We start from the raw sequence: 26,700 nt of genomic DNA on the forward strand, positions 1-26,700 counted from the left end.
AATCTAATCTTAATATATTATCAACTGACAGTCAGGAACCTCTGAAAGATATTCGGTTCAGCCCAGAGTATCGTATCTTTCTGATGGTTTCATTTGTCTTCCTTCGTAAAACACTTTGAGATTGTTTTAACTAAAATGAAAAGCTGGATTTGTGGATTTCTCAGGGAGTAACGATCAAAATACATGATGCTTCATGCTGCAGCTGCAAAGTATTTCAATGCTTTACAGACTGGTAGACCACTTTTAACAGTCAGGAGAACTTGTGGGGGATATTTTCAAATCTAAAATATTGATAATCTTTAGATCATTAGATCTAGATTGTAGTTGGAGAACTCTTTAGAACCCACTCCCACATGGTGCTGTATGAAACAGGGTAAACTGATAAAATGTAATGGTCAGTAAAGTATGAGCTCAGACAAAATGACTGTCCACTCAGGACCAATATCAGTGCTTCACTGCTCAGCAAGCAGAACTTCAGCAGCTGAAATATGATCATCTACCTTGAGCTCATAGTTTGTTCCTTCCACAATTTGTTTCCGGTACATCAGGGCCTCAAAAACTGTGAATGTCTTTCCAGTCTTCTCCTCAACTTCAGGCTTCAGCTGAAACCACGAAATAAGAAATATAACACAAAGTAAGATCACTCGTTATTTTCCTTTTTAAAAATCCAGCTTTGCAACTTTGTAATGACTTGGAATGAAATGATCAATTAATAGCGTCTTTGAAGTTTCTATAAACTCCGAAAATCAGTTAAACTACAAAGACAGAATTGAACCTCCAAACTAATGCGTCTGTTTCAGTATTTCAGCCAGGCAGAAGCTCTCAGAGCTCTGCACCTGAAACAAGGATTAGAGAAGGTGAAATAGTCCCCACAGAGTGTTGGTCCACTTTCATGGGTACAAAGGTGTTAAAATCTTTTGGCTGTATCTAATTGTGCTATGAAAGTGCAACACATTACAAAGCTGGAGATTTCACACTTCCACAGACAGAGCAGAGTAAGTGATTACTTTTTTGATCCCACAACCGGGGAAATTCCACCTCCGCATTTAACCCATCTGTGAAGAGAAACACCACATACACACTAGTGAATACACACACTAGGGGGCAGTGAGCACACACTTGCCCGGAGCGGTAGGCAGCCCTGGAGCAGTTGGGGGTTAGGTGTCTTGCTCAAGGACACCTCAGTCATGGACTGTCGGCCTTGGGGATTGAACCGGCAACCTTCCGGTCACAGGGCCAGATCTCTAACCTCCAGCACGCGACTGCCCCAATACAATACAATTACAATTACAATATGATTACAACAACAGTACAATAACCATATAGAGTATATAGTGTGATTCACTAGAAAAATCAATCATTAATACATGAAATGGACTTTTTTTACAACTCTAATAGTAACAGTTGTTATTGTGTTATTTGTGACGTGTCTAGCTTTAGTTTTAGTTTTGCGGACGTAACGCTACAAGGTGTTTTTTTGCATGACTGCTAAAATCTAGCTTTGTAATCTGATTCTCATTTTCTTATCAGGTTTGCTTTCAGGATTAATATAGTTCAATCATCACTCTCATTACATCTCTAGTTTCAGGAATTATTCTCTGACTTTTATCCTTCAAAACACATTCGGTTTTAATTTAGAGGCACCAGAAATCTTCAGTCACACAAACAGGGTAGCAGACTAAAATGGAAACTTACTTTCCAACACAGGTTTTTCATCAGCATCTGTCCATTCAGTCCACCCTCCAGATCATACAGAATCCATGGTTCTTCAGGTTCTTCAGCTCTGTTCTGCAGAAGAATGGAAGTATCTGAATGAGCTGAGTGTCTGTGTTTAACACGCTGTGATTCTGCTCTATTCCCACCCTCAACACACAGAGAACCTGTCCAAACATCTTCTGGAAAGAACTGGAACAACTGCCACAGCAAAGTGATCCAAACATTTCCTGAGAAATAAAACAAATATTTACTGGAAACAGAAAAAAAAAAAATTTAAATATTATTTATTTGGGCATATTTTTCCAACAACAAATTGTGGACATCACGCTCTCCAACACAGTTTTATTATTAGTCTCGTTCTTTGGGCCTCATTTGTGAAAGTGCTGTCAGTGTCTAAACTTCTCCAAGGAAGAAAATTAAGAACATGTCCTCATGTACTGATCAATTGCTGAACCGATCAGGTCCAGAACTGAAGCACAGTGATTGGAGGAAATTGGAGGTTGGCGCAGATCTCAGAGAAGAGCTTCCTGTCGACTCCATATCAGCCAATCAGGGCGTAGTCCACACATGAGATGTACAGGGTGAGTCAAAAGTCACAGGACACTGGATTTTCTCAGCATATACAGTTTGTTTGAGATGACCCCAGAGATAAAAGTCGATAATAGGCTAAAAAATAAAATAAAACCTGTCCTGTGACTTCTGACTCACCTTGTACACCAACTTCACTTCACATCCAGACTGGAACTGACTGCAAAGAAACGGTATTTCAAGTGAAATGATCTTAGATCTGCTCAATATTTCTAACGTTGAGATCATTGTTTCTTTATTGTAATACAAAAATGATTTAATTGGTTGTTTTAAGAAGTTTTATGAAGTAAATGTTTTCTTGGTTGCTTTTAGAAATGTACCAACAAATGTATCTGCCAATGTAATGAAATGATTTCTCTCAATATACACTCATCGGCCACTTTAGTAAAAGGTTGGACCCCCTTTTGCCTTCAGAGCTGCCTTAATTCTTCATGGCACACTTTCAACAAGGTGTTGGAAACGTTCCTCAGAGATTTTGGTTGGTTATTTGAGTTCCTGTTGCCTTTCTATCATCTGGAACCAGTCTGCCCATTCTCCTCTCACCTCTCACATCAACAAGGCATTTTCGTCCACACAACTGACCGCTCACTGGATATTTCGTCTTTTTCGGACCATTTTCTGTAAACCCTAGAGATGGTTGTGCGTGAAAATCCCAGTAGATCAGCAGTTTCTGAAATACTCAGACCAGCCCGTCTGGCACCAACAACCACGCCACGTTCAAAGCCCCTTAAATCCCCTTTCTTCCCCGTTCTGATGCTCGGTCTGCACTTCAGTAAGTTGTCTTGACCACCTCTACATGCCTAAATGCTGTGAGTTGCGGCCGTGTGATTGGCTGATCAGCTATTTGTGTTAACAAGCAACTGAAAAAGCAACAAAGACACCTGGAAATAAGTTAAATAATCATATAATATTCCTGTTACCATATGAGCTTTAGAAATTTTAGATGTATAACCTTTTAACTGATCATATTTAGGCTACTTTTTTTCTAAACATAAAGTTAGATCTCATAACGCTACATAGTTTATTCACATTAAAGTGTCTCTTCTCATTTATTCCTATGAAATGGTTTATTAACAGTTATAAGTCCGTCATGTGCTCCACCAATGACTGTTCACCATCGCTCTGGTGGGAAAGCACTGAATATCACCAGTGAACCACACATAAACACAGGTGTGGTGATGGAACCTGTCTGATGTTTGGCCTGATTTGTTACTGATGTAATCAATCTCCTGTTTTTGGGTTTGATGTTCTCCTCCTTACCATCTCAACAGTGTTTTACTTGGCAGCGTTATTGTGGTTCTTATCCAGAACCACCTACGGCTGAAGAACACATGCCAGAGAATTATAAGAGTAACCCAGTACGCTGCCATCGGGGTGCTGTGAAAGATTTCAAAGGAAAAAAAACTGATTAGTTTGTTTAATTCTTTTACATCCCCTCATCCTGCTGCACTGACTCTACACCAAGGTTTACTGCTGCTCCATGGCTGCTAAAGGGCTGTGAAAAAGTATTTGCCCCTTCCTTATTTCTGAAAACCTGTTTTCTGCCCTTTAGCAGCAAAAACTGCAAACAACATTTCCCATAATTCCATCAGGAATTTGAGCTCACTCTTCTTTGCAGAGCTGCTTTAATTTCCAAAACCTTAATTTTGTTTCTTTTCAGCCGTTCCAGTGTGGATTTGCGTTTCTGGTTTGGGAAATGTTCTCAGCATCACTCGATTCTTCTTCAGCTTCATCACATGGACAGATGAACAGACACCCTCCTTAAGACCCTCAGATATAGAGTAGAACTCATGGTTCCTTCAGTAACTGAGTGCTGTCCATGTCCAGAGGCAGTCAAACATCCCCACACCATCCCACCACCCACATGTCTGAATGATGGTCAGATGTTCCTGCTGTGAGACAGAATTCAGTTTACAGCAGATACAAAGGGATCTCTGTCATGCTCAGTCTGGTCCATCCATAGACCATCATCTCAAAAGGCTTAGAGATTACTCAATCAATTTATTTCTGTTAATGTGAGATGAGCGTTGGTTCTTTGGGTTAATGTTCTCTGCCTTTTTGCTCCTCCATGAATGTCACTTATGTCCACTCTGCTTCTTCCAGTAGTTATGAACACTGAGGTTAACTGTGGCTGGAGAGACCTGCAGTTCCTTGGATGTTCTCCTGGAACCTTAGGTGACTCTCTGGATGATTTGCTCCTGGAGAAGTTCTTGCAGGCTGGCCAATCCCAGTAAGGTTCTCCAACTCTGTGGTTTGGTGATGTCTGAGATTCTTAGTGCTGTATAAACACTTTTCAGATGGATAAGTGTCCACAGTTTTTTCGTCGTTGCTTATGTACTTTTTCATATGGGTGATTTTATGATAAAGAACTTTAATCTTTAAATAAATTAAATGTGTAAAACATTCAATGTGACAATAAACAATAATCAGGAAGAGGCAAATTCCTTTCATGGTACTGTAATCGTTCTCAGTTTGGTCCGTCCATAGAACATCATCTCAAAAGGCTTAATTTTTTGTTAATTTATTAATTTATATATATATATATATATATATATATATATATATATATATATATATATATATATATATATATATATATATATATTGCGTGTGTGTGTGTGTGAATACACATTTTTATATATTCTTTCTTTTTTTTCGTTTTTTGCTTTTTCTACAAATGCATAACAAGGATTGTTTTCTGCTCGAGACCATTGCAGCTCTTCCATGAATATCACTTTCTGCCCAGTCTGCTTCTTCTACAGTTATGATCATTGATCTTAAAGCTCGAGAGACCTGCAGCTCCTCGGATTTTCTCCTGGAACCTTATTCCCGCAGGCTGGCCGCTCCCAGCCAGGTTCACCAATGTCCCTAGGATTCTTCACTTGTAGATAATGGCTCTCACTGTGGTTTGGTGTCTGAGAACTTCAGAAATTGTTTTAAAACTCTTCTAGATTGATATCTATATATTTCAAAAAGAGAGCAACATCATCTCTTTTGTCCTTTTTGACATGGGCTAGTTTCATGATGAATAACCGCAACATCTCAGTCTGAGAGCATCCTGACCTGTGGTCAGATATAGAAACTGTTCCGTCTCAGACAGGAAAGCCCTGCAACAGGTGGTGAAGACTGTCCAGTCCATCACTGGGTCGAGCTTCCCTGCCATTAACCCTCTACTGCACAGTCTTGCCAAATGGCAACGATTATTTTATCAGAATTTTACTAAGAACAGTGAAATAAAATCTGTGTTGTGGAAAAAGGTCTTTTACTTTGAAAGGACAGGTACTTTATGACATCACATGACCAGTGATTTTTATTGTGTTGTTATTACCATACATTCAAAATACCAATTGAAATAGTATAAATTTCCGATATTTGTAAATATTGGTTTGTACGTTTCAGGTATAAGTTGGATTTGTTTGTTCTTGTTTTCAATAAAAGGATAAAAATTTTATGATACCTTTTTTAAAGATTTTATGGTGCTATGGTACAACTGTACATTGTTGCCAAATAGGAACAATTTACCCAGTAACCCATTGAAATTTTAGAAATACATGTTTTTGTTTTTTTTTTAATTTTTAAAAAAAAATTTAAAATAACAGAAACACATTAAAACATTTGATCATGTTCATGTAATAATTCACGCAGTGGAGGGTTAAGGACACCTACACCAAACGATTTAAAAGTAAGGAGCGCAGCGTCAGGATGGATCCCTCTCATCCACACAGACTGTTTACACCACTCTCATGCCATGAAGATCTACGGAGCTTCGGGGACAAGTCCTCAGCAGGCAGTCAGACTGCTGAGCAGATCCACCTGATGGACCTTTAAACCTTTAAAGACCTTCTCACTGACCTGCTACCGCAGCCTTACTTCTCACTTTATCTGCTGCACTTTAACTTCCACACTCAGCCAATTTACTGTGACACTTTAATCTTACTCGCTTTAAATGCACAGTCACTTTAATCCATCCTTTGTCTGCAGCTTTATTTTTCTTCGTGTTTGCATTAAAATACTATTGCTAATTGATATTGCTATTGTTAAGCTACTGTATACTTACAGAGGAATTGTAGTGTTTGTAGTGTCTATTTAGTGTGTTTTCTGCCTCTCTGCTGCTGTTCTCTATTAAATGTCGATCTGAGTCATTAAAAATTAAGAATCTCATTTGTGATGAGAAGAAATGACGACGAAGCTCACACTCACTTTTAGATTATTTGGTAACACTTGGTACAAACAGGCTTGCAAATTAGATGTTAATATTATTCTAATAAGTAATTAAGTATTCAGTTTTTATTTAATAGTTATTCAATAAGGATTAGTTGTTATTTAGTATCTGATTATGTACTAGAAAGTAATTAGTAATTGAGTACGTTGTTAACTGATTAGTTTGTTATTAGATGATGGCTTATTAAACTGGGCCTTACCTGCTGTTTATTACACTCGTATAATGTAGTAACATGAGTTAGTGCCATTAATTATCTGTTAATAAAGCCGTTGACTCATTGCTCTTATTTAGTTACTACTTTCTGTCCCTCTCAGTAAAGTGAACATTTTTAGTACTAATTGGTTTTGCTGAAACGTGCTGTTAGCGCTGTACAAGCTAAAGTTCCCTTATTTCTAATTCGTTTTTACCTGTTATTCTTTAATAGCCAGGTGCAGTGAGGTTTTTATTCAGATTAGTAACAATAAAAATTCTCACTTCAGAACTTTCAGAACGTTATATGTGAATCAAGCACGTCTAAGTACAATTTTATTCCTTGTATTGTTATGTTATAAATATTTCCTTACGAATTAACGACTTTTGGTGCCCCTTGCAAAACAGATCTTGTAATAACTGTGTAATAACAGATTTACGTGATATTGACATCAACTTCAAAGTAAAGCAAACTTTCTTGAACCTCTTGGGTAAGAATCTCATATCTCACGCTGCCATCTGATAGGAGTTTTATGACAGTGTCATGTTTGAACACATCCACCAAGTCCTAGGAACAGCCTAAGGTTCTTTCTGTTATGTGCTCTTTTTCTAAATATGATGTCTTCAGCACATTCCAGAAGTGTTAGGACGGGAGCATGTTTCCCGTTTCCCATCGCCTGTCCACTACCAGCACTAAATGATCGTTTGGGGACTGAAGACACGACCTGATCCGGTTTAGAAAGCGGAATTGTCTTCTGTACTAAACGTCTTCATCCGTCTAACCAAACAGGGCCTTTGTTCCATATTTATGCCCTTCATAATGTTTTCATATTATGGGGAGACACAGGCTGTTCTGGACACAGGAAGGTCAGTCTAGCACTTGCACTCTCCGATTACCCAGCCTTGCTGCTGAAACATGTGCTGGCTACACTGTGCGTATGTCAGCCCTCAGATTTAGAGGGTGTACATGGCTCTGGCTGAAGGGAAAATACCATAAATAAATGACCAAACCAAAGCGATTTTCCAGAAGTGCTCTTTATATTTTCCTTATCTTTAGCTCACACAATGGCATTACTAGGTAGATGATAGCTTTAAGGTGCTCCCCCCCAAAACAACAAACATAGCTTCTTAGTTTAAAGACTAATATTGGTATACTGCCTGAAAATATGAGCTAAAGACTTTACGATAGAGTTTTACAGATGGGGAATAAGTGGGTGATGATATGGTAATTCTATGGTAAGTTGTACTAAACTAAACATTACATGCCAATATTCTAGTTGTTGATATATAATAAGGTCAGTAAAAAGTAATGAAATGATAACTTGTATTAACGGACAAATTACATGCTACTTTTGTTCAATTCAGTTTCTTGCCTGTTGTGCATTTAACTGTTCAGGTGCAGTGTGACGGCTACACACTGTAGTTACAGTGAAACTGAATGGCAGTTCATGCGTCTCATATCACCTTTTTTTATAATGACGTGGGTAACTGCTCAGACATTATGACTAAATCACTGACTTATAATCACTCATGATTGTTCTGTTATTTTACCTGTAGCGCCACCTACAGGCACTCTAGTTACTCAGCATTAACGGAGGTAAATATGCCCTTTGAAAGTTACCTGTTAACAAAATAATGCAACTTTATTGTAAAGCAATCATTCTAAGGATGGAAAAACACCTTTAGCTTTATTTTTTATTAAGTGTATTTTTAACAATATGTAATTGTGTGTAATGTTTAGGTTATTATGACTTGTTACAATAGTATTAACATATTATTACCTGCTTATTACTGACTTTCAAGTAAAATGCTACCATATGTTTATTGTTTCTAGATATCCTGATAAACATTGATCATGGCCAACAAAACCTACTTCCAATTCTGCCATCCATTTCAGTGTAATGAGAAACACACATTTGTACAGTAAAAATGTAGATATTTTACTGTGAAACGCAAATATTTCGTACAGATCCTTGAGCAAAAGTACTGAAGTATGGCGTTTATTCTTGCCGCCACTGGAATTCACACACATTTCTGCAAACGCTCAGACAAAGACTTGAACACATTCCAGATTAAATAAATGACCAACTTACCGTCGTCATCTTTCTTCATTCCGAAAGTTCCTCCAGTGTAGAGAACATACACCTTTCTCTCCACAGCCATGGTCCAGAAATGGGAAAGTAGCTCTACAGCTAATACAAAAATCAAATCAAAGCACGTTTATTGTCCCGTCACATTTCCACAGGTGTGAAGACGAGTGGAAATCTAAAGTGTGTAGGATATCTCGCACAGATAGATACTACAAAACCTCATGCCTCCATATTTTTGATGTTTTTCATGCCTGTTGCTCTTTACATTGCGTGTTAAGTAATGATGAATGGACCAAAAGAAACCTGTTTAAACCTGTTTACAGTAACGTGCCAGCAGATAGTTCAGCTCAGACAAACAGCACTAACGAAAGCTGGAGCTTCTGAACCTGAACCATGTGTTCAGTGTTTGTTTGGTCAGTGTTCAGTGGCCGATTAAAGGATCTGATGCTCCTGGCGGTCAGCTGTGGTGTTTGATGGAAAAGCTGTCTGTTGTTGTGTGTGTTTAGTGTTTTGTGACTCTGATTAGTATCGTGTGTTAACTGTCTTTAAATTACAGCTTCTGGATGGACAAAAGCAGCTGAGAAAAGCTGTAAACATAACAGAATGATTCATTTTTGTAGAACAGAAGCAAATAAAGTAATAGACTCCTTAGACTCCTTGACTGTCAAACACCTCCAGTTTCAAAAAAGGAGTCATTCTTTATCCCACATCTGTCAGAGCATCGTTTTTTCATCTCCGGTTTCACTCCCACCGGTTCGAGCAGGATGTGGGTACATTTCTCTATCAAATAAGAGCCGGTGCCGCTTCCCAGGAACCAGAAAACCTTTGAAGTGTTTGATAAATTTGATAAGTTTAGTTTGATAAGTGGTGGAGGGAGACGTGCAGGGCGCCGTGCGGCAAAATAGTCCCCAAAGAAAATTGATTATTCCAGATTTTCCACTGTTTTCCATCATCAACATTCCTTATGAACTCAGAACACTTGTGTAGGTTCTCTGGTGGTTCTGGATGGTAAATAAAATGTCTATATCTGTACCACTGTAAAGACGTGAGTCTGTGATTTTATTTACATTTCAGCGATTGAATTATGTGGAATTCAGGAAAAACAAACAAATGGTGGAATTCCCCTTTGACTCCTACAGAGTCTCTGTGAGTGACATCACACCTGCTTCATCCTTCATGTGACAAAATGCAGCTTTTTCCACATTGCTGTCGTCCTCCATCCTGTCATTGGTCTTCATGCTGATGAGATCACTGACGCCTTGTGTACAGCTCATTGGTCACCTTCTGACTTTTTTAAATAGGTGGAGCTACAGACTGGTATTTAAATCCCAACCCAGTCCATTAACACCACTTAGCTCTACGTGTCACCAAGAACGCAGGTACCAGGTATTGACATTTATTTTTCTTGTGCATATTTAATATTTCTGTACTGTACTTTTATTATTTTCATAAGCAAGAAATCAGAATAGAAAATGGAAATTTTAAAATGAAAGTTTCTTCTAAAAGGTAAAATGAAGCCGTGATGAAAGACAGAAAGTTACCTGAAAAAGATTCTTCCTTCTAGATTTAATAGAAAATAAATGAATAAAACACTGAACTACCGTGGCCTTAATCTCACTCTTATTCACAACTGGATCATATTTTAAAAATCATTTTTACTGTAACCTTTTCAGCCTTTCTGTTATTTTATCGTATAACATTTGAAAAACTGTCATTTATGTACCTCAGACTCACATATATGGAAATTTGTGCATATCGTATTTCAAATATATCTCACACACACACACACACACACACACACACACACACACACACACACACACACACACACACACACACACACACACACACAAGGAAGCTACACACTTTAGATTTCCACTCGCCTTCACACCTGTGGAAATGTGACGGGACAATAAACGTGCTTTGATTTCATTTTTGTATTAGCTGTAGAGCTACTTTCCCATTTCTGGACCATGGCTGTGGAGAGAAAGGTGTATGTTCTCTACACTGGAGGAACTTTCGGAATGAAGAAAGATGACGACGGTAAGTTGGTCATTTATTTAATCTGGAATGTGTTCAAGTCTTTGAGCGTTTGCAGGAATGTGCGTGAATTCCAGTGGCGGCAAGAATAAACGCCATACTTCAGTACTTTTGCTCAAGGATCTGTACTTTAGTGAAATATTTGCGTTTCACAGTAAAATATCTACATTTTTACTCCAACACTTTCTGCACAAACGTGTGTTTCTCATTACACTGAAATATACACGATATCTCAAATCCAAACAAACCAATCATACAAACTCTATAAAGATCTTTTAAAACAGTCCAGCTGTAACAGCCAGATTCACTCAGTACTTCTGATATTCGAGCACATTTTAAAGCAGACACTGCGCTTCTGTACAGAGAATTTCTACTTTTCCTCGAGTCACGCTATATATTTCACTTCAATTGTGTATTTTGTCCAAAACCGTTCAGTTCATGTTTAAATATCACTATTTTTATATGAAGGGAAGCTCGCTCCACAGACGCTGGATGTCATCAAAGACTTCATCATTCGCCACACCATCCTTTACGAGAGGAAACCAGGAGAATCAGACGAGGATGTCTGGAACCGCATCGTCACCCCGGACGGCCTCATCATGCTATAGTGAGTTAAAACTCATTTTTCATGGTTCTTTATCTCAAAAACATTCTGAAAAATTCCATCTTCTGTTGAAATACATTTACCCTGAGAAAACAAATTAGAATGAGCAGTGTGAGAGCACTCCGGCTCCTCTTCAGATCCTCCTCCAGGGTTCTAGATCCTCTCTTTAGGACTCTCCTCTTTACAGGTTTTCAGTGGGGCTTAGGCCGTGATGGTGGTCCCACTTTACACCACGTGTCCTTAATAACTGCATAGTTATTCATCAACAATACAGTGGAACTGCTGGTGATGGTGATGATTCACTGTAACAGATGGATTATATAAATATAAATGTGTATCAGCTTCAATTATGACTCATGGAATTACATGTTATAACAGCATTTTTTCTTGTGTAATTACACATGTATAACAAGTTAAAGGTAATAACTTCTATGAACTGCGTTTTTTCTAACAAGACTGATTGTAACAGGTGTGTAATTACTACATTATAAGAGTTATACTGTATCTGCACTGACAGTGGGACGCTTGTGCTGCGACATGATAACCAAAGTTTAATCTACAGCTTTAAACTACTGTGAAATGTGACTGTATAACAGAAACAGCACAGCTTCGGAAATGACTCCCATATAATTCATTCAAATGTCACTGGCAGTGAAATGAACCTTTTATCTCCAAAGTTTTGGACCGTTTCTGTTGGTCCGTTCACCCTGAAACTTTAATGATGCAGAGGGTAATTAGAGTTTTCAAATCATGCAATGAATAAATGAATAAATAAATACAAAACTATAAAAATGCAAATATAAGGAGTGTGTGGTTCTATAATAACCCTAAAGCAATTTGTGGATTAGCTGTCACTTCACTGTGTTTACAGTAACAGCTACCCTGGAACTTCTCACTCATGTTAAGCGTAATTATTTCATAATACTGTGGAATATTTGTGTTGTAATATGATAAACTAATACGCTCAGTCAGCTGAAGTTTAGCGAAGTTGGTGTTTTCTGTGCTTTCATAATGCAGGCACTTCTACACCTGCTTTAATCAGAAAAGTGTTGTTGGAAAAACAGCATATGACCCGGTTGCACCCTATTACACTAGGACCTATGTTCATATTGTATGTGTTGTTAATATGTAACTACAGTTATTAGAGACACGTAACATAAATGACAAAGATTAATTCTGTGGTCATTGAGCCGTTTTTCTGTGGATCTGGACGTACATTTTGGATAGTTGTCTTGCTGGAAGATCCAACCATGACCCAATTTCAGCTTTTAAGCAGAAGCAGCCAGATTTTCATTAAAATCTCCTTTTTCTTCTTGGAGCCCAGGAGGTCAACAAGATTCTCGGGGCCTTTGGAGAAAAAACAGCCCAAAACATCAAAGATCCTCTACCATACTTAACAATGAGGATAAGGTCCTTTTCTACATATCCACCTTTAGTAACCCTTTAATGACAAGCCCTAAGGAACATCCGTTTAGTCAGTATGTAATATTGTGTTAAAACATATAATAGTGACATATGCATTAATAAACGGTCTGATTCATTTAGTGACAGATGAATAATCAACGATTGTTTTTAAATGTAGAAACCTAATCTAATCTGCCCTCCTGGTGTGTCTTGTCCTCCTGTTTTGCCCCCTCCCTGTGTTCATGTCGGGGTAGTGCTGGGCAGGGCAGTTCTCTACTCATTGTTGAAGTGCCTATTAAAGTAAAAGAGCATTTGCCTGAACTCATAACATCTAGTTCTCCTTCTGCACCGACACTACAACATGTTCACAGCGTGACTAACTGATTGTATACTGATGGCCGATGATGACCGCAGTCTGATGGTATGGGTCAGTCTGGTCAGGCTTGGCTGTCGTTATAGTTCCCCTTACTGTAATGCTCAGAATGCAGCTCGTGCTTGTGTTGTTGTGAATTGTGTTGTGACATGTTTAGAATGCAGTGACATGTAAAACAGTGTCTGCGTAGCTGGACGTTCATGCACTTGCGTAACGGAGGTTTCTGGCCTAATGAGTCCAGCTGCACAAGCTAGCAGGCCAGTCATGCATCTGCCAGACATCCTCACAGCAATGAGACACAGGGAGACCTAAAAGAAGGAGTGGAGTATTGGACTGCACTGGATCGGCTGTTATTGATGAATCACTGAATAAAACTGAGCACAGGCCGATACAGTTCAATCCAGAACTCCAGTCCACATCTTCTGGGTTTTCAGCAGCTCGTTGCTGCATGTGATGTAATCCCCGCTCGTTAGACTCTGTGCTGAACTCTGAGTTTGCTGTCTGTTTTTTGGATTTAGTAGCATAATCATTTGTTATGTTTGTATATGTTATGCAGGTTTTCTCTGTATTGACAGGTCTTGTTTCACTGGTTGGCTTATATTAGTACAATAATTATTTAGTACAGTAATAATTAGTACAGTAATTTAACCCTGTGAGTTGGAGGAGGTGTGGTTTTCCTCACGGTTGTGCCGTTCTGTGCCTCACACAGAGCACAGAAGTTGTTAAGCATGTCTAGAAGGGAGGCATCACTGTCAGAAGCAGGTGGAGGTGACTTATAGTTGGTGATGGCCTGGATGCCTTGCCACATGCTCCATGTGTCAGCAGTGTTTTGAAAATTATCATGGATTTTCTTTGAGCAGGCACACTTAGCCTCTTTGATGGCCCGGGAGAGCTTGGCTCTTGAAACCTTGAGGCTTGCTTTGTCCCTTGTCTTGAAAGCCTTGTTGCGGGTTCTTGGCAGCATGTGCACCTCTGCAGTCATCCATGGTTTCTGGTTGGGGTAATTTGTGCCAGGTTTGGAGACAGTAACATCATCAACATCATCATCATCAACAATGCACTTGCTGATGTAGCCAGTCACTCATTCTGTGTACTCCTCCAGGTTGATGGAGTCACCAGTAGTTACTGCTACTCTGAACTGATCTCCCAGTCAGTGTGCTCAAAACAGTCCTGCAGAGCAAAGATAGCTCCTGGCGGCCAGGTTCTCACTTGCTTCTGGTCTGGTTTGGCATGTCTGATGAGCGGTCTGTATGCTGGAAGAGATGTGGTCCGAGTAGCCATAGTGGGGGCGGGGCTCGGCCCTGTATGTGCCAGGGATATTTGTGTAAACAAGATGCAGCACATTAGCCCCCGGGTTGCAAAGTCCACATACTGGTGAAATTTGGGCAGTACTGACTTCAGATTGGCATGATTGAAATCATCAACAACAATAAACAGTCAGTCTGGGTTTGTGTACCGGAGGTCACTGATACAGCTCGTTCAGTGTGGCATTAGCATTAGCACTAGGAGCTATATACGCCGCTATTATATACAGCGAACTCGGCTGTCTAGGCAAATAAAATGCCCTGGCTATGACAATCGCAAACTCCATCAGCGGTGAGCAGTGACTGGAGACTAGTGCCGCGTTTTTACACCATTCAGTGATGATGTAAACACACAGGCCTCCACCTCAAGTCTCACTGCACAGCTCAGCGTCTCTGTCCGCACGGAAGCACAACAGGCCGTTAAGCTGAACGGCTGAGTCTGGAGTGGAGCTCGTCATCCACGTCTCCGTTAAAACAAAAACACAGCAGTCTCTGAACTCACGCTGGGTAGCCAGCTGAATCCGGAGGTAGTCCAGTTTATTCTCTAAGGAACAAACGTTGGAGAGAAGCAGCGATGGAACGGTTGGTCGTGTGGGGTTTGCCATTAGCCTAGCATGCACACCGGCTCGTGCATTACTTTCAGCCAGCAGGCTCATGCAGCTCTTCCACAGTTTGCTTGGAAGCAGAGAAAAAAAACTACTAGGTACTGTAGTGTACTTTCATTTAAGATCACCGTTTTCCCTTGTTTTCTCAGTCACCAGTTGGCTGAAGATGATCCTAAAGCCAAAAGTCAAAAGTATAAAGTTCTCTACAGAATGGACAGCCTACCAACGCCGATTGACTCCTCAAATGTGACCCCTAAAGACTGGAGTGACATGGCTGAAAGAATTAAGGTAAAATACAAGAAATGACCGTCTACTGTTCTGAATGAACTTTACTCATGTTGTCACTTATAATTTTCTCTTTTTTACTCCTTTTCTTTCTCTCTTTCTTATTACTGCCATTTATAGGAACGCATGGACGTGTACGATGGGTTTGTTATTATCCATGGAACAGACACGATGGCCTACACCTCCTCTGCTCTGTCCTTTATTTTGGGGAAAATCAACAAGCCTGTGATCGTGACTGGAGCTCAGGTCACATTTCCTGCACATTTACCAATTGATTTGTCATTTAAGTCATTTTACACTTTTTATCATGCAAATAACTGCATAGTTGGGCAAAAATAAGGGAAGTACACGCAACCACAACAACAACGTTTCATCAGATTTGATTCATGACAAAATATCTCTTCTACACTGATCTGGCAGGGATTGAAAGTTTACAATCTGAACGTTCCACTTGTTTTAGGGAGCTACAAGCCAGAAATTACTGCTATAATATTACAACCCCATTTCCGAAAAAGTTGGGACGCTGTGCAAAATGTAAGCAAAAAAAAAAAGCAATGATGTGCAAATCAGTTAAACCCTATATTTAATTGAAAATAGTACAAAGACAACTAATCAAATGTTGGATCTGAGAAATGTTATTGTTTTTTAAGCCCATTTTGAATTTGATGCCAACAACATGTTCCAAAAAAGTTGGGACGGAGCAGCAAAAGGCTGGTAAAGTTGTGTAATGCTAAAAAAAAAACACCTGGTGGTTGATTGGCATCAGGTCAGTAACATTGGGTATAAAGAGCAGCTCAGAGAGGCGGAGTCTTTCAGAAGTGAAGGTGAGGGTTCACCACTCTGTGAAAGACTGCACCATCAAATAGAGCAACAAATGAGCATTGAACTATAAGCTGAACTTATTTATTGTACTGCACTCTGTATTGTAGTTTATTGTATTGTATCTTATTGTTATTGTATTGCTTTGAATGGCTTTGAGTTCTGCGTTCAACTCTGGTTCTTTTTCTGTTGGTGTCTGCCGTGACATTTGTTTCTAGCAGTATCTGAGCCCAGGACCGTCTTTTTCTCTAAGCTATCGGTAACTAGCAAAGATACTTTCTCTAGATTGACAAAGCACTTCTTGTAAGTCGCTCTGGATAAGAGCGTCTGCTAAACGCTGTAAATGTAAATGTAAATGTAAATGTAATTCAAGAAGAATGTTTCTCAATGTAAAATAGCAAAGAACTTCCGCTTTTCATCGTCTACGGTACATAATATCATTAAAAGTAACTTGCTGAGTGTTGTTAAAGAAGAGGTGATGAAACACAGCGGTAAGCAGGACCCTGACCCAACTTTTTTGGAACATGTTGTTGGCATCAAATTAGGCATAAAAAAAACAATAACATTTCTCAGTTTAATCATCTGATATGTCATCTTTGTAGCATTTTCCTCTAAGAATATGCTTTACATGATTTGCATTTTATTACATCCTATTTTTATTTACATTCTGCACAGCGTCCCAACTTTTTTGGAAATGGGGTTGTACATAGTCAGGAACAAATAAGAAAGTACACACAACAACCACAACAAAAACGATTGATCAAATTTGATTCATGACAAAATATCTTTACAATCTCCACGTTCCTCTTGTTTTAGGGAGTTATGAGCCAGAAATAACTGATATAGAATTGTGATTCCACCTCCTCTTCCCCTGCATCTGTAGATGCCCATCTTCCATCCTCGAACTGACGGTCTGGATAACTTTGTTGGTTCGATGCTCATGGCTGGGTACTTTTGTGACAGAGAGATGCTGCATCAGGTCGGCTGTTTGTTTTATATTACATTCTGTTTGAACTATGCATTCATATTATTATGCATCTATACATAAAGATCCTTTAATAACTGCTCCAGCATAATATTTCTCTTTATTTTTTTTCTGAGGGACAAAAGCACATAGTAAATATCAATGTTTGATGCAACAACAGAAATTGAAGGTGTAACTTATGTACACACCATCATAGTTAAGCGGTACATTCGAATCTACACAGTATCCACAGTTTTGATCTCCTCTGTCTACTTCCAGGTGATGCTTTATGATCTGAACAAACTGTACCAGGGCAACCGAGTGGTGAAGTTTGACTGTGACTCCTTCAGTGTGTTTGACAGTCCTGACGTGTTCCCGATCGCCAGCCTGGAAACTACCATCAAACGTAAATGCCAAGCAGCTTTACTGCTTTCCAGACCTCAGTTACACTTTAATGATGAGTCTTGAGACATTTCATCATGTACGGATTAAGACTCTCATCAGTAAAAACTAAATATATGTTTATATGAATGTATTATGGTGCAGTGCTGTATTTACACAGGTGGAAAACTAATTCATCTCTTTACTTCTTCAGTATATGAACATAAGATGGTGGAGCCCATATTCCCTCCCTCCTTAAAGAGCAAAGCATTCACACGGGCAGAAAAACCACAAGTCAGGATCCTGAGATTTTTCCCTGGAATCACAGAAAATTATGTAAGTTGAATATAATTCAGACACAGCCTTAGAAAACGAATAATGCAGCTGTGAGCATTAGTTCTACCCCTTTACTGAAATCTGTTTGTTAAATTATCTTTGTAAAATAAAGCTGGCAGCTTAATCTACAAAACCCAAGTATAACGGTGGTATTTGCCATGGTCAGTCCTGAGATAGTACTGGTGGTGAAGTCCACTACCAATGAGTGTATTAACATTACCATAATAACTTCAATCAATCTGTCATCCTTTATTTAATCTCGGGGGGAACTGAAGGAGACTTCACTGACAATTTAGTCAAGCACTGTACAAAAAAACAAGGGATTAAAGAGAGTAAATATACACTGACCAGCCAGAATTATGAGTACCTCCTTATTTCTACACTCATTGGCCGTTTTATCAGCTCCACTTGCTCTATATATTAGGGGTGGGAATCTCTAGGCACCTCACGATTCAGAGGCTGTGATGCGATTATGAATCAATTATCTGTGCATCATTTTCTCTATACAGGATTTCTATTATCTCACTGTGTGAGGACTTGGTACTTTTAAAGTAAAATATTTGTAATGATCCATAATGAATTTACTTCCAATATCTTTTATTAATAAAACAAATGAAGTGATGTGGTGAGTGAACTGGAAGACTCTCATTCACTGCTCTTGTTTGGAGCACAGGGGGCACTGCTGCTGCTCATCTGTGAGAAAATGCGCTGTTACAGTGAAATAAGATCGAGTGGTAATGGATGTCCACGCAGATGTTACAGCTATTCTACCAGTTTTCTTCAGTGATTTCACAACTTCAGTTCTGGTCTCAGCTCTGGGGGCGAGGACGGTGTTGGTATGTCAGTAAAATATCGTTGAGACAGGTCGCTGTTCTTAAAGACTGAGAACAGATGCAAATCCTTGGCAATAAAAGTTGTGATAGAGTTTTTAATTCATTTCATTCTTTCATTCTTTCTGAGTTGAGCAGAAACTCTGAAATCGCTGCAGCTCTTTTACTGCCCTGTCACGACTCCACAGCTGAATTAGATTAGTAGGTAATAATATAATAATCCTCCTCTACAGTAAAATAAAGCTCTGCTGATCGTTCAACACAGTTTAACAGTAAATGGTCTTAAATGCTGGAGTTCATGTAGAAGTCCTGATACACCCTTTAACCCTGAAGATCAGCGCAGACTGCTGGTCACCATGGCAACACAGACAACAGTCTCGTCTAGCTAATAGCTACGAAACGGCAAAGAGAGAGATTTAAGACGGACATCAATAATTTGGAGATGAATGGACTTATTAGTGTTTATAGTCACTCCAGCTGGTTTCTTTATATGTTTAATCTGCAATGAGAAACTCAACCACCAAAAAGTCACAAGGCTGAAGTTGGTTTCTCATTCACCAGCTTTTTTTTTTCTTTCTTCAAATTTTCCCGTTCCACCTTAAATGGCGAAGCAGTTACATTCTGGCCCCTCAGGCACCGTTTAAATTGGAACAAGAAAATTTGAAGCTGGCGAACAAGAAGCAACTTCCTAAAAAGTTAAATGCTGAGAGACATTTTACAAGAAACTGATCTACTTTTGAGGAAAATTTTCCTGCTGGAGATGCGAGAAAAGCACTTAAAGCTTAGCTGAAGCTGAAAGCAGGGCAGAGTGAGTTTGTGTTTTTGTTTATATATTTTTAGCCTATACTAGAATATCAGCACATACTGAGACAAGTTTACAGCCAAGATGGTAAAATGTTGTGTCTCCCAAGGTGGTTTGATTTTTGCTGAATGGTCAAAATAACTCTTGTTAACATTTGGGTTGCGACCCCTGCACTAGTTTTTAATGAAGTTCGGCCGCCACGGAAATCGAGTTTTGACATTTTGACAATTCAGAATCATCCACATCCACATCGTCATGCATCTAAGAATCAATCCCCCCAATATATGTGCACTTTTGTCCACTCGCTGTCCACTTTATTAGACACTCCTACCTTGTTGGTCCACCTTGTAGATGTAAAGTCAGAGACGACAGCTCATCTGCTGCTGCACAGTTTGTGTTGGTCATCCTCTAGTCCTTCATCAGTGGTCAAAGGATGCACTCAAGCACCACTGCTGTATCTGATCCACTCGGACCAGCACAACACACACTAACACACCACCATGTCAGTGTCACTACAGTGCTGAGAATGATCCATCAAGATAACTATGTTGCGTAAGACAAAAGATAGAAGAAGAAAACAACACAAAGACAATAATAGTGGTGTTAAAGTAATAAAATGGTAAAAAGAATAATTGAATATTGAAGTTAAATGTTTTTCAGTAGTTCAGATGCGCTAAATCTGTATTTACCAAATTTATATATATTGTGTTTTTTGCCTGCTGTCCAGGTCCGTGGCATTCTGGTCGGAGCTGATGGTGTCATCCTGGAGACGTACGGAAGTGGGAACGTTCCAGATGTTGCCTGGCTAAAGGAATGTCTGACTGAAGCTGATAAGAGAGGTGTTCTGATGCTGAACTGTACTCAGGTGTATCGAGGCACCGTCTTACCCATCTACGCTACATTTGAGGTACCACTCAACACAGTCCCCCACAGCAAGTGGAGGGTTTTACCATCAGAAACCTTTTTAGTTTCTGCTGTTGTTTGAGCTTCAGTCCCTCCTTCCATCTTTCAGTGTGTTGCTCTCTTCACAAACTTTAAATGCCACAGGTTCTTCACTTACGCAGTACTTCACAGGAGTTAGTGCTCTACAGTGAGGTACTGGCACTGGTGAGCTGGTCATCAACTCAAGGCTGAAGGCTGAGTAGATCAGGACAGCAGCACCAGTATCTCACACATCAGAACCATCTCCAGGGTATTATTACACCTGTACCACATCAAAAATGCACTGACTTTACTTAATTGAAATGTTTGCATTTATTGATGTGGAACTACACACACACACACACACACACAAATATATATATATATACTTATAGGAACCCATGTGGAATTGATGTAAAAGCGAAATACATTATGTTTCCAAAAGTATTCACTCCCCCCATCCAAATCATTGAATTCAGGTGTTCCAGTGACGTCCATGGCCACAGGTGTATAAAGCCGAGCCCCTAGGCCTGCAGACTGCTTCTACAGACATTAGTGAAAGAATGGGTCGCTCTCAGGAGCTCAGTGAATTCCAGTGTGGTACCGTGATCAGACGCCACCTGTGCAGCAGGTCCAGTTGTGAAATTTCCTCACTACTAAATATTCCACAGTCAACTGTCAGTGGGATTATAACAAAGTGGAAGTGATTGGGAACAACAGGAACTCAGCCATGAAGTGGTCGGCCACATAAAATGACAGAGGTCAGCGGATGCTGAGGGGCATTGTGCGCAGAGGTCACCAACTTTCTGCAGAGTCAATCACTACAGACCTCCAAACTTCATGTGGCCTTCAGATCAGCTCAAGAACAGCATAGAGAACTTCATGGAATGGGTTTCCATGGCCAAGCAGCTGCATCTAAGCCTTACATCACCAAGCGCAGTGCAAAGCGTGGAATGCAGTGGTGTAAAGCGCCGCCACTGGACTCTAGAGCAGTGGAGAGTGGAGTTCTCTGGAGTGACCAATCACGCTTCTCCATCTGGCAATCTGATGGACGAGTCTGGGTTTGATGTTGCCAGGAGATGGTACTTGTCTGACTGCACTGTGCCGAGTGTAAAGTTTGGTGGAGGGGGGATTATGGGGTGGGGTTGTATTTCAGGAGTTGGGCTCAGCCCCTTAGTTCTAGTAAAAGGAACTCTTAATTCTTCAGCACCAACAGATTTTGGACAATGTCATGCTCCCAACTTTGTGGGAGCAGTTTGGGGCCCCTTCCTGTTCTAACATGACTGCCCACCAGTGCACAAAGCAGGTCCATAAAGACATGGATGAGCCAGTTTGGTGTGGAAGAACTTGACGGGCCTGCACAGAGTCCTGACCTCAACCTGATAGAACCCCTTTGGGATGAATTAGAGTGGAGACTGTGAGCCAGGCCTTCTTGTCCAACATCAGTGTCTGACCTCACAAATGCACTTCTAGAAGAACGGTCAAAAATTCCCATAAACACATTCCTAACCCTTGTGGAAAGCCTTCCCAGAAGGGTTGAAGCTGTTATAGCTGCAAAGGGTGGGCTGACATCATATTAAATACTATGGATTAAGAATGGGATGTCACTCAAGTTCATATGTTTGTGAAGCCAGATGACCGAATCCTTTTGGCAGTATAGCGTATACACATGCAGAACCGATGTAACCAATGTTCGTGCCAAAAGTGAGTGAACTGAAAGGAAAATGGGTTGATGTAACCTGTGCAATACATAAAAATATATGTTATTCCTGTGGAACTGATGTATAAATATGAACTAAGTCACAAATATGATTGCCATACCGGATCGGTCGAGGCCCGGGTTAACAACGACCGCCTCCGGTGCTGTTGACCAGCAGGGTGCCAGTGGAAATTGGACTACTGTAGGTCAAAGACCATCAAAGAGGAGAGGAGGAAGGTGGGTTAGAAGGCAATGAGAGAGAAGGAAAGGCAGGAGTGTGGAGGTTAGAGTAGGGACTCTGAACATAGGGACAATGACAGGTAAAGGCAGAGAGCTTGCAGACATGATGGAGAGAAGGAAGGTAGATATTCTGTGTGTCCAGGAGACCAGATGGAAAGGAAGCAAGGCCAGGAACATTGGAGGTGGATTCAAACTGTTCTATCATGGTGTAGAGAGGAAGAGAAATGGAGTAGGGATAATCCTAAAGGAACAGCTTATGAAAAGTGTTCTGGATGTAAAGAGAGTGTCAGACAGGATCATGAGCCTGAAGTTGGAGGTTGATGGTGTAATTTGTAATGTGGTCAGTTCATATGCACCACAGGTTGGTTGTCAGTTAGAGGAGAAAGAGGAATTTTGGAGTAAGATGGATGAAGTGGTAGATGGTGTCCCTAGAGAGGAGAGATTGGTGATTGGTGCAGACTTCAATGGGCATGTTGGTGAAGTGAACAGAGGGGATGAAGAGGTGCTGGGTATGTATGGTGTGAAAGACAGAAATGCAGATGGTCATATGGTTGTAGATTTTGCAAAGAGAATGGAAATGGCTGTGGTGAACACGTATTTTCAGAAGAGGGAAGAGCACAGGGTGACATACAAGAGTGGAGGGAGGTACACACAGGTGGATTATATCCTTAGCAGGAGATGCCACCTAAAGGAGATTGGAGATTGTAAAGTGGTGCCAGGGGAAAGTGTAGCAAGGCAGCATAGGGTGGTTGTCTGTAGCATGAGATTAGAAACAAAGAAGAGGAAGAGAGTGAAGACAGAGCCAAAGATTAGATGGTGGAAGCTGAAGGAGGAGGATGGTTGCAGGCAGTTCAGGGAAAAAATGCAACAGGCCCTTGGGGGCAGTGAGGAGCTACCTGAGGACTGGGAAACTACAGCTAAGGTGGTGAGAGAAACTGGCAAGAATGTGTTGGGTGTTTCGTCTGGTCAGAGGAAAGAAGACAAGGAAAGTTGGTGGTGGAATGAGGAAGTCCAGGAGAGTATTCAGAAGAAGAAGGCAGCTAAGAAAAAGTGGAATAACCAGAGAGATGAAGGAAGTAGGCAGGAGTACTGTGAGGCTAGTTGCGTAGCAAAAAGAATGGTGGCAAAGGCAAAGGCTCAGGCCTATGATGAGCTGTATGAGAGGCTGGACAGTAAAGAAGGAGTAAAGGACTTGTATCGTTTGGGTAAAAAGAGAGATAGAGCTGGAAAGGATTACTCTCTTGCTGTTCTTCAAACTAAGGAAAATGGATTTGATCAAATGGTCTCTCAACGTAATTGACACCATCTTCTCGACAAGAAGTCTGGGTTCGGGGGAACCCAAGTCACTGTTCCTTAGCTGTGTTTTGCTCTGTTTGGCTGCAGGATCCAGTATTTAAACTCCTAGCAGGGAGCCTAGCAGCGAGCCGTTTGAGATACAGCCCAGAGTGAGGGGAGGGGCGATGCTGGATTGGTGCTGAATTAGACTTGCGGTGGTGATTTGGTGACCAGAATGTACTTATAAAGCGAAGGTTCTGCATAAAACAGTGCAGCGTTATCAAATGTTCATTATACAGCAAAAATAATACCATACACTAAATTTTATCATATTTTTTATAAAAGCAATAAGCCAGTTATTAATTTCTGTAGTCCTGCCTGTAAGCATGATGTATTGACTGTGTTCACTGACCACTGTGGCCTTGTTTCTTTGTGTCCCCGATTTTGATGAAGGCACATGTTATTCCTGGATATGACATCACTCCTGAGGCAGCAATGACCAAGATGATCTGGGTGCTGAACTCAGACTTTAACCCAGAGACAAAACGCAAGGTGTGTCTGAGCTTCTACTGGAATGAGTTTAGTGCTGCTCTATCACCGCCTGTATATTAAAGTTTTCATTAAAGCAGTGTTTGTTCAGAGGAGTTACTGATGGAGAAGCTGAAACTCACAGCCAACATAAGATCTAGAACAAAAAAGCTAAAAGATAGAAGGAAACACTAAAGGTGGCTTTATAAATGAATCTTTTTGTGCATTTTAATGTGTTTCAGGTACTGAAGCACAGTTTGTATGGGGAATCATGTGCCCCTCCCTACTGCCTGGTGAGTTAGAGGGATTTTCTGTGTTACTGGAATCAATTTTGGATTATATTCCAGTTCTTACTTAAGACCTTTCTCTCCACTTTTTTCAGCCGAATGCGGAACCTGGACCAAAGGGAGAGAGAGAACAGACACCGGAATAAAATCAACATGATTGGTCATTAAAACAAGATGAAATGATTGAGTCTGTGTGTAAAAAAAGGTCAAGAAAAGTAAACAGTCTAAACCAATCATCAAAGTCTAATTGATCTCTAATGTTCTAATCAAATAAACTGATTCATTGCCTCCATTCACTGCCTCATGATGTTTTGATTTGACTTAAAGAATCTAAACTAGAATTAATTCTTTTGTCTCATTTTACAATAAGCAGCGGAAAGACTGCTAATGGCATTCAGCAGTTGGATACACTTGAGAAGGTAGATGACCCACTAAAAAGGCATTTACCTCAATCCTAGACTCTGTTGGTTTTACCCAAAATGTAACAGGGCCTACACTACTGTAGTCATAGGTTAGATTTACTTTTGACACTAGGTCTTAACATAGACAAGCTTAATATCCTACCGCAAACCTCAGCGATCTCCGACCATTACCTCATTTCATATGAGCTGTGTCTTAGCCATAATGTATGTACATCCCCTCGCTATTCAACAAAGCGCACAATAAAACCTTTTACCGCCCTACAATTTATAGAAAATATCCCAGAGCTATCAACCCCAGTCTCCACTCCATCAGACCCAATGGAGCTAGACTTACTAACCGATTATTTAGAAAATACCTTACGATCCACTTTGGAAAATGTGGCCCCACTTACAATAAAAAGGATAAGGCATGGTACAACAATAAAACCCAGACCTTAAAACAAACAGTTCAGAAGCTAGAGCGGAAATTGCGAGAAGTGTTCCGCTCTGCCTGGAAGAACAGCCTGACAGAGTATAGAAATGCTCTCACTGAAGCTCACTCAGCATATCTGGCCTCGCTGATCGAGAATAATAAATATAATCCTAGAGTTCTGTTTAGTGTGATTTGCCGAATCACAAAAAATCAGGCAGGTACTGAACCAGAAATTCCGGCAACTCTCACTAGTGAAGTTTTTATGGACTTCTTTAATAATAAAATTGAAAATATTAGACAACAAATTCAACCCACAGTATTAAATCCAGCTTGGCTGTCATCTGACTTGGCTGATATAAAACAAAACACAGCTGTACAAGAAAGGCTGGAACCCTTTTACCCACTCCAACAGCTGGAGCTAGAGAAGATTATCACCTCTGCAAATTACACAACCTGCACCCTCGATGCAATTCCCTCAAAATCACTCAAAGATGTACTGCCAGTCATTATAAACCCTCTTTTAACTATAGTGAACTCGTCCCTTAGTCTGGGCCATGTACCCAAAGCTTTTAAACTAGCAGTTATCAAACCTCTGATCAAGAAACCAAATCTTGATGTCACCGTTTTGTCCAATTACAGGCCTGTTTCTAACTTACCGTTTATATCTAAGATCTTAGAAAAAGCTGTGGCCCAACAACTTAGTTCATATCTACACAAGAACCATATATACGAAAAAATTCCAATCTGGATTCAGGCCACACCACAGCACTGAGACGGCTCTAGTTAAGATAACTAATGATCTTCTTCTTGCCTCTGATCAAGGCTACATATCTCTCTTAGTGCTACTTGACCTCAGCACAGCTTTCGATACGATAAACCACAATATTCTCCTAGAAAGGATAGAACACATGGTTGGAATCACAAGGACGGCCCTATCATGGTTCAGATCTTACCTATCAGAATGTTATCAGTTCATCAGTGTAAACAATTTATCTTTGCAATATATATATATATATATATATATATATAAACACACCATGTGTTCAAAAGTTTGTGGACACACTTTCTTATTAGTGAATTCAGCTGCATTAAGGTCACTCACTGCTAATCTTAAGATCCTAAGATCTCCATGCCCGGTGCTCAGCATGGTCTAGGTGGGTATAAAGCCCCCCAGCATTGATCTGTGGAGCAGTGGAACTGTGTTCTCTGGAGTGATGGAGCTCCATCCAAAACCTTTGGGATGAGTTGGAGTGACCCAGACATGACCATCCAACATCAGTACCTGACCTCACTAATACTCAATCAAATCCTCACAGCAATGTTTAACATCTAGTGTACAGCCTTCCCAGAAGAGTAGAGGCTGC

The 26,700-nt window shown here is 40.2% G+C and overlaps 1 protein-coding gene and 1 long non-coding RNA gene across 2 annotated transcripts; both read left to right on the plus strand.

Annotated features, from left to right (window-relative positions):
- Positions 1–4,412: 4,412 nt before the first annotated feature.
- Positions 4,413–6,453, plus strand: LOC119262574. Its single transcript, XR_005129763.1, has 2 exons — positions 4,413–4,534; positions 5,051–6,453. It is a non-coding gene; the product is annotated as an uncharacterized LOC119262574 (long non-coding RNA).
- Positions 6,454–10,099: 3,646 nt separating this feature from the next.
- LOC108438401 (L-asparaginase 1-like) lies at positions 10,100–24,794 on the plus strand. The gene is made up of 12 exons (XM_017716192.2): positions 10,100–10,191; positions 10,750–10,848; positions 11,314–11,452; positions 15,285–15,423; positions 15,541–15,666; positions 17,123–17,218; positions 17,483–17,609; positions 17,799–17,920; positions 20,280–20,459; positions 24,141–24,239; positions 24,458–24,508; positions 24,598–24,794. The coding sequence occupies exons 2-12, from the start codon at positions 10,779–10,781 to the stop codon at positions 24,646–24,648; spliced, it is 1,200 nt and encodes a 399-aa protein (XP_017571681.2). The 5' UTR covers positions 10,100–10,191; positions 10,750–10,778; the 3' UTR covers positions 24,649–24,794.
- Positions 24,795–26,700: the final 1,906 nt, after the last annotated feature.

This window comes from Pygocentrus nattereri, chromosome 27, assembly GCF_015220715.1.
Source record: "Pygocentrus nattereri isolate fPygNat1 chromosome 27, fPygNat1.pri, whole genome shotgun sequence".
Taxonomy (NCBI): domain Eukaryota; kingdom Metazoa; phylum Chordata; class Actinopteri; order Characiformes; family Serrasalmidae; genus Pygocentrus; species Pygocentrus nattereri.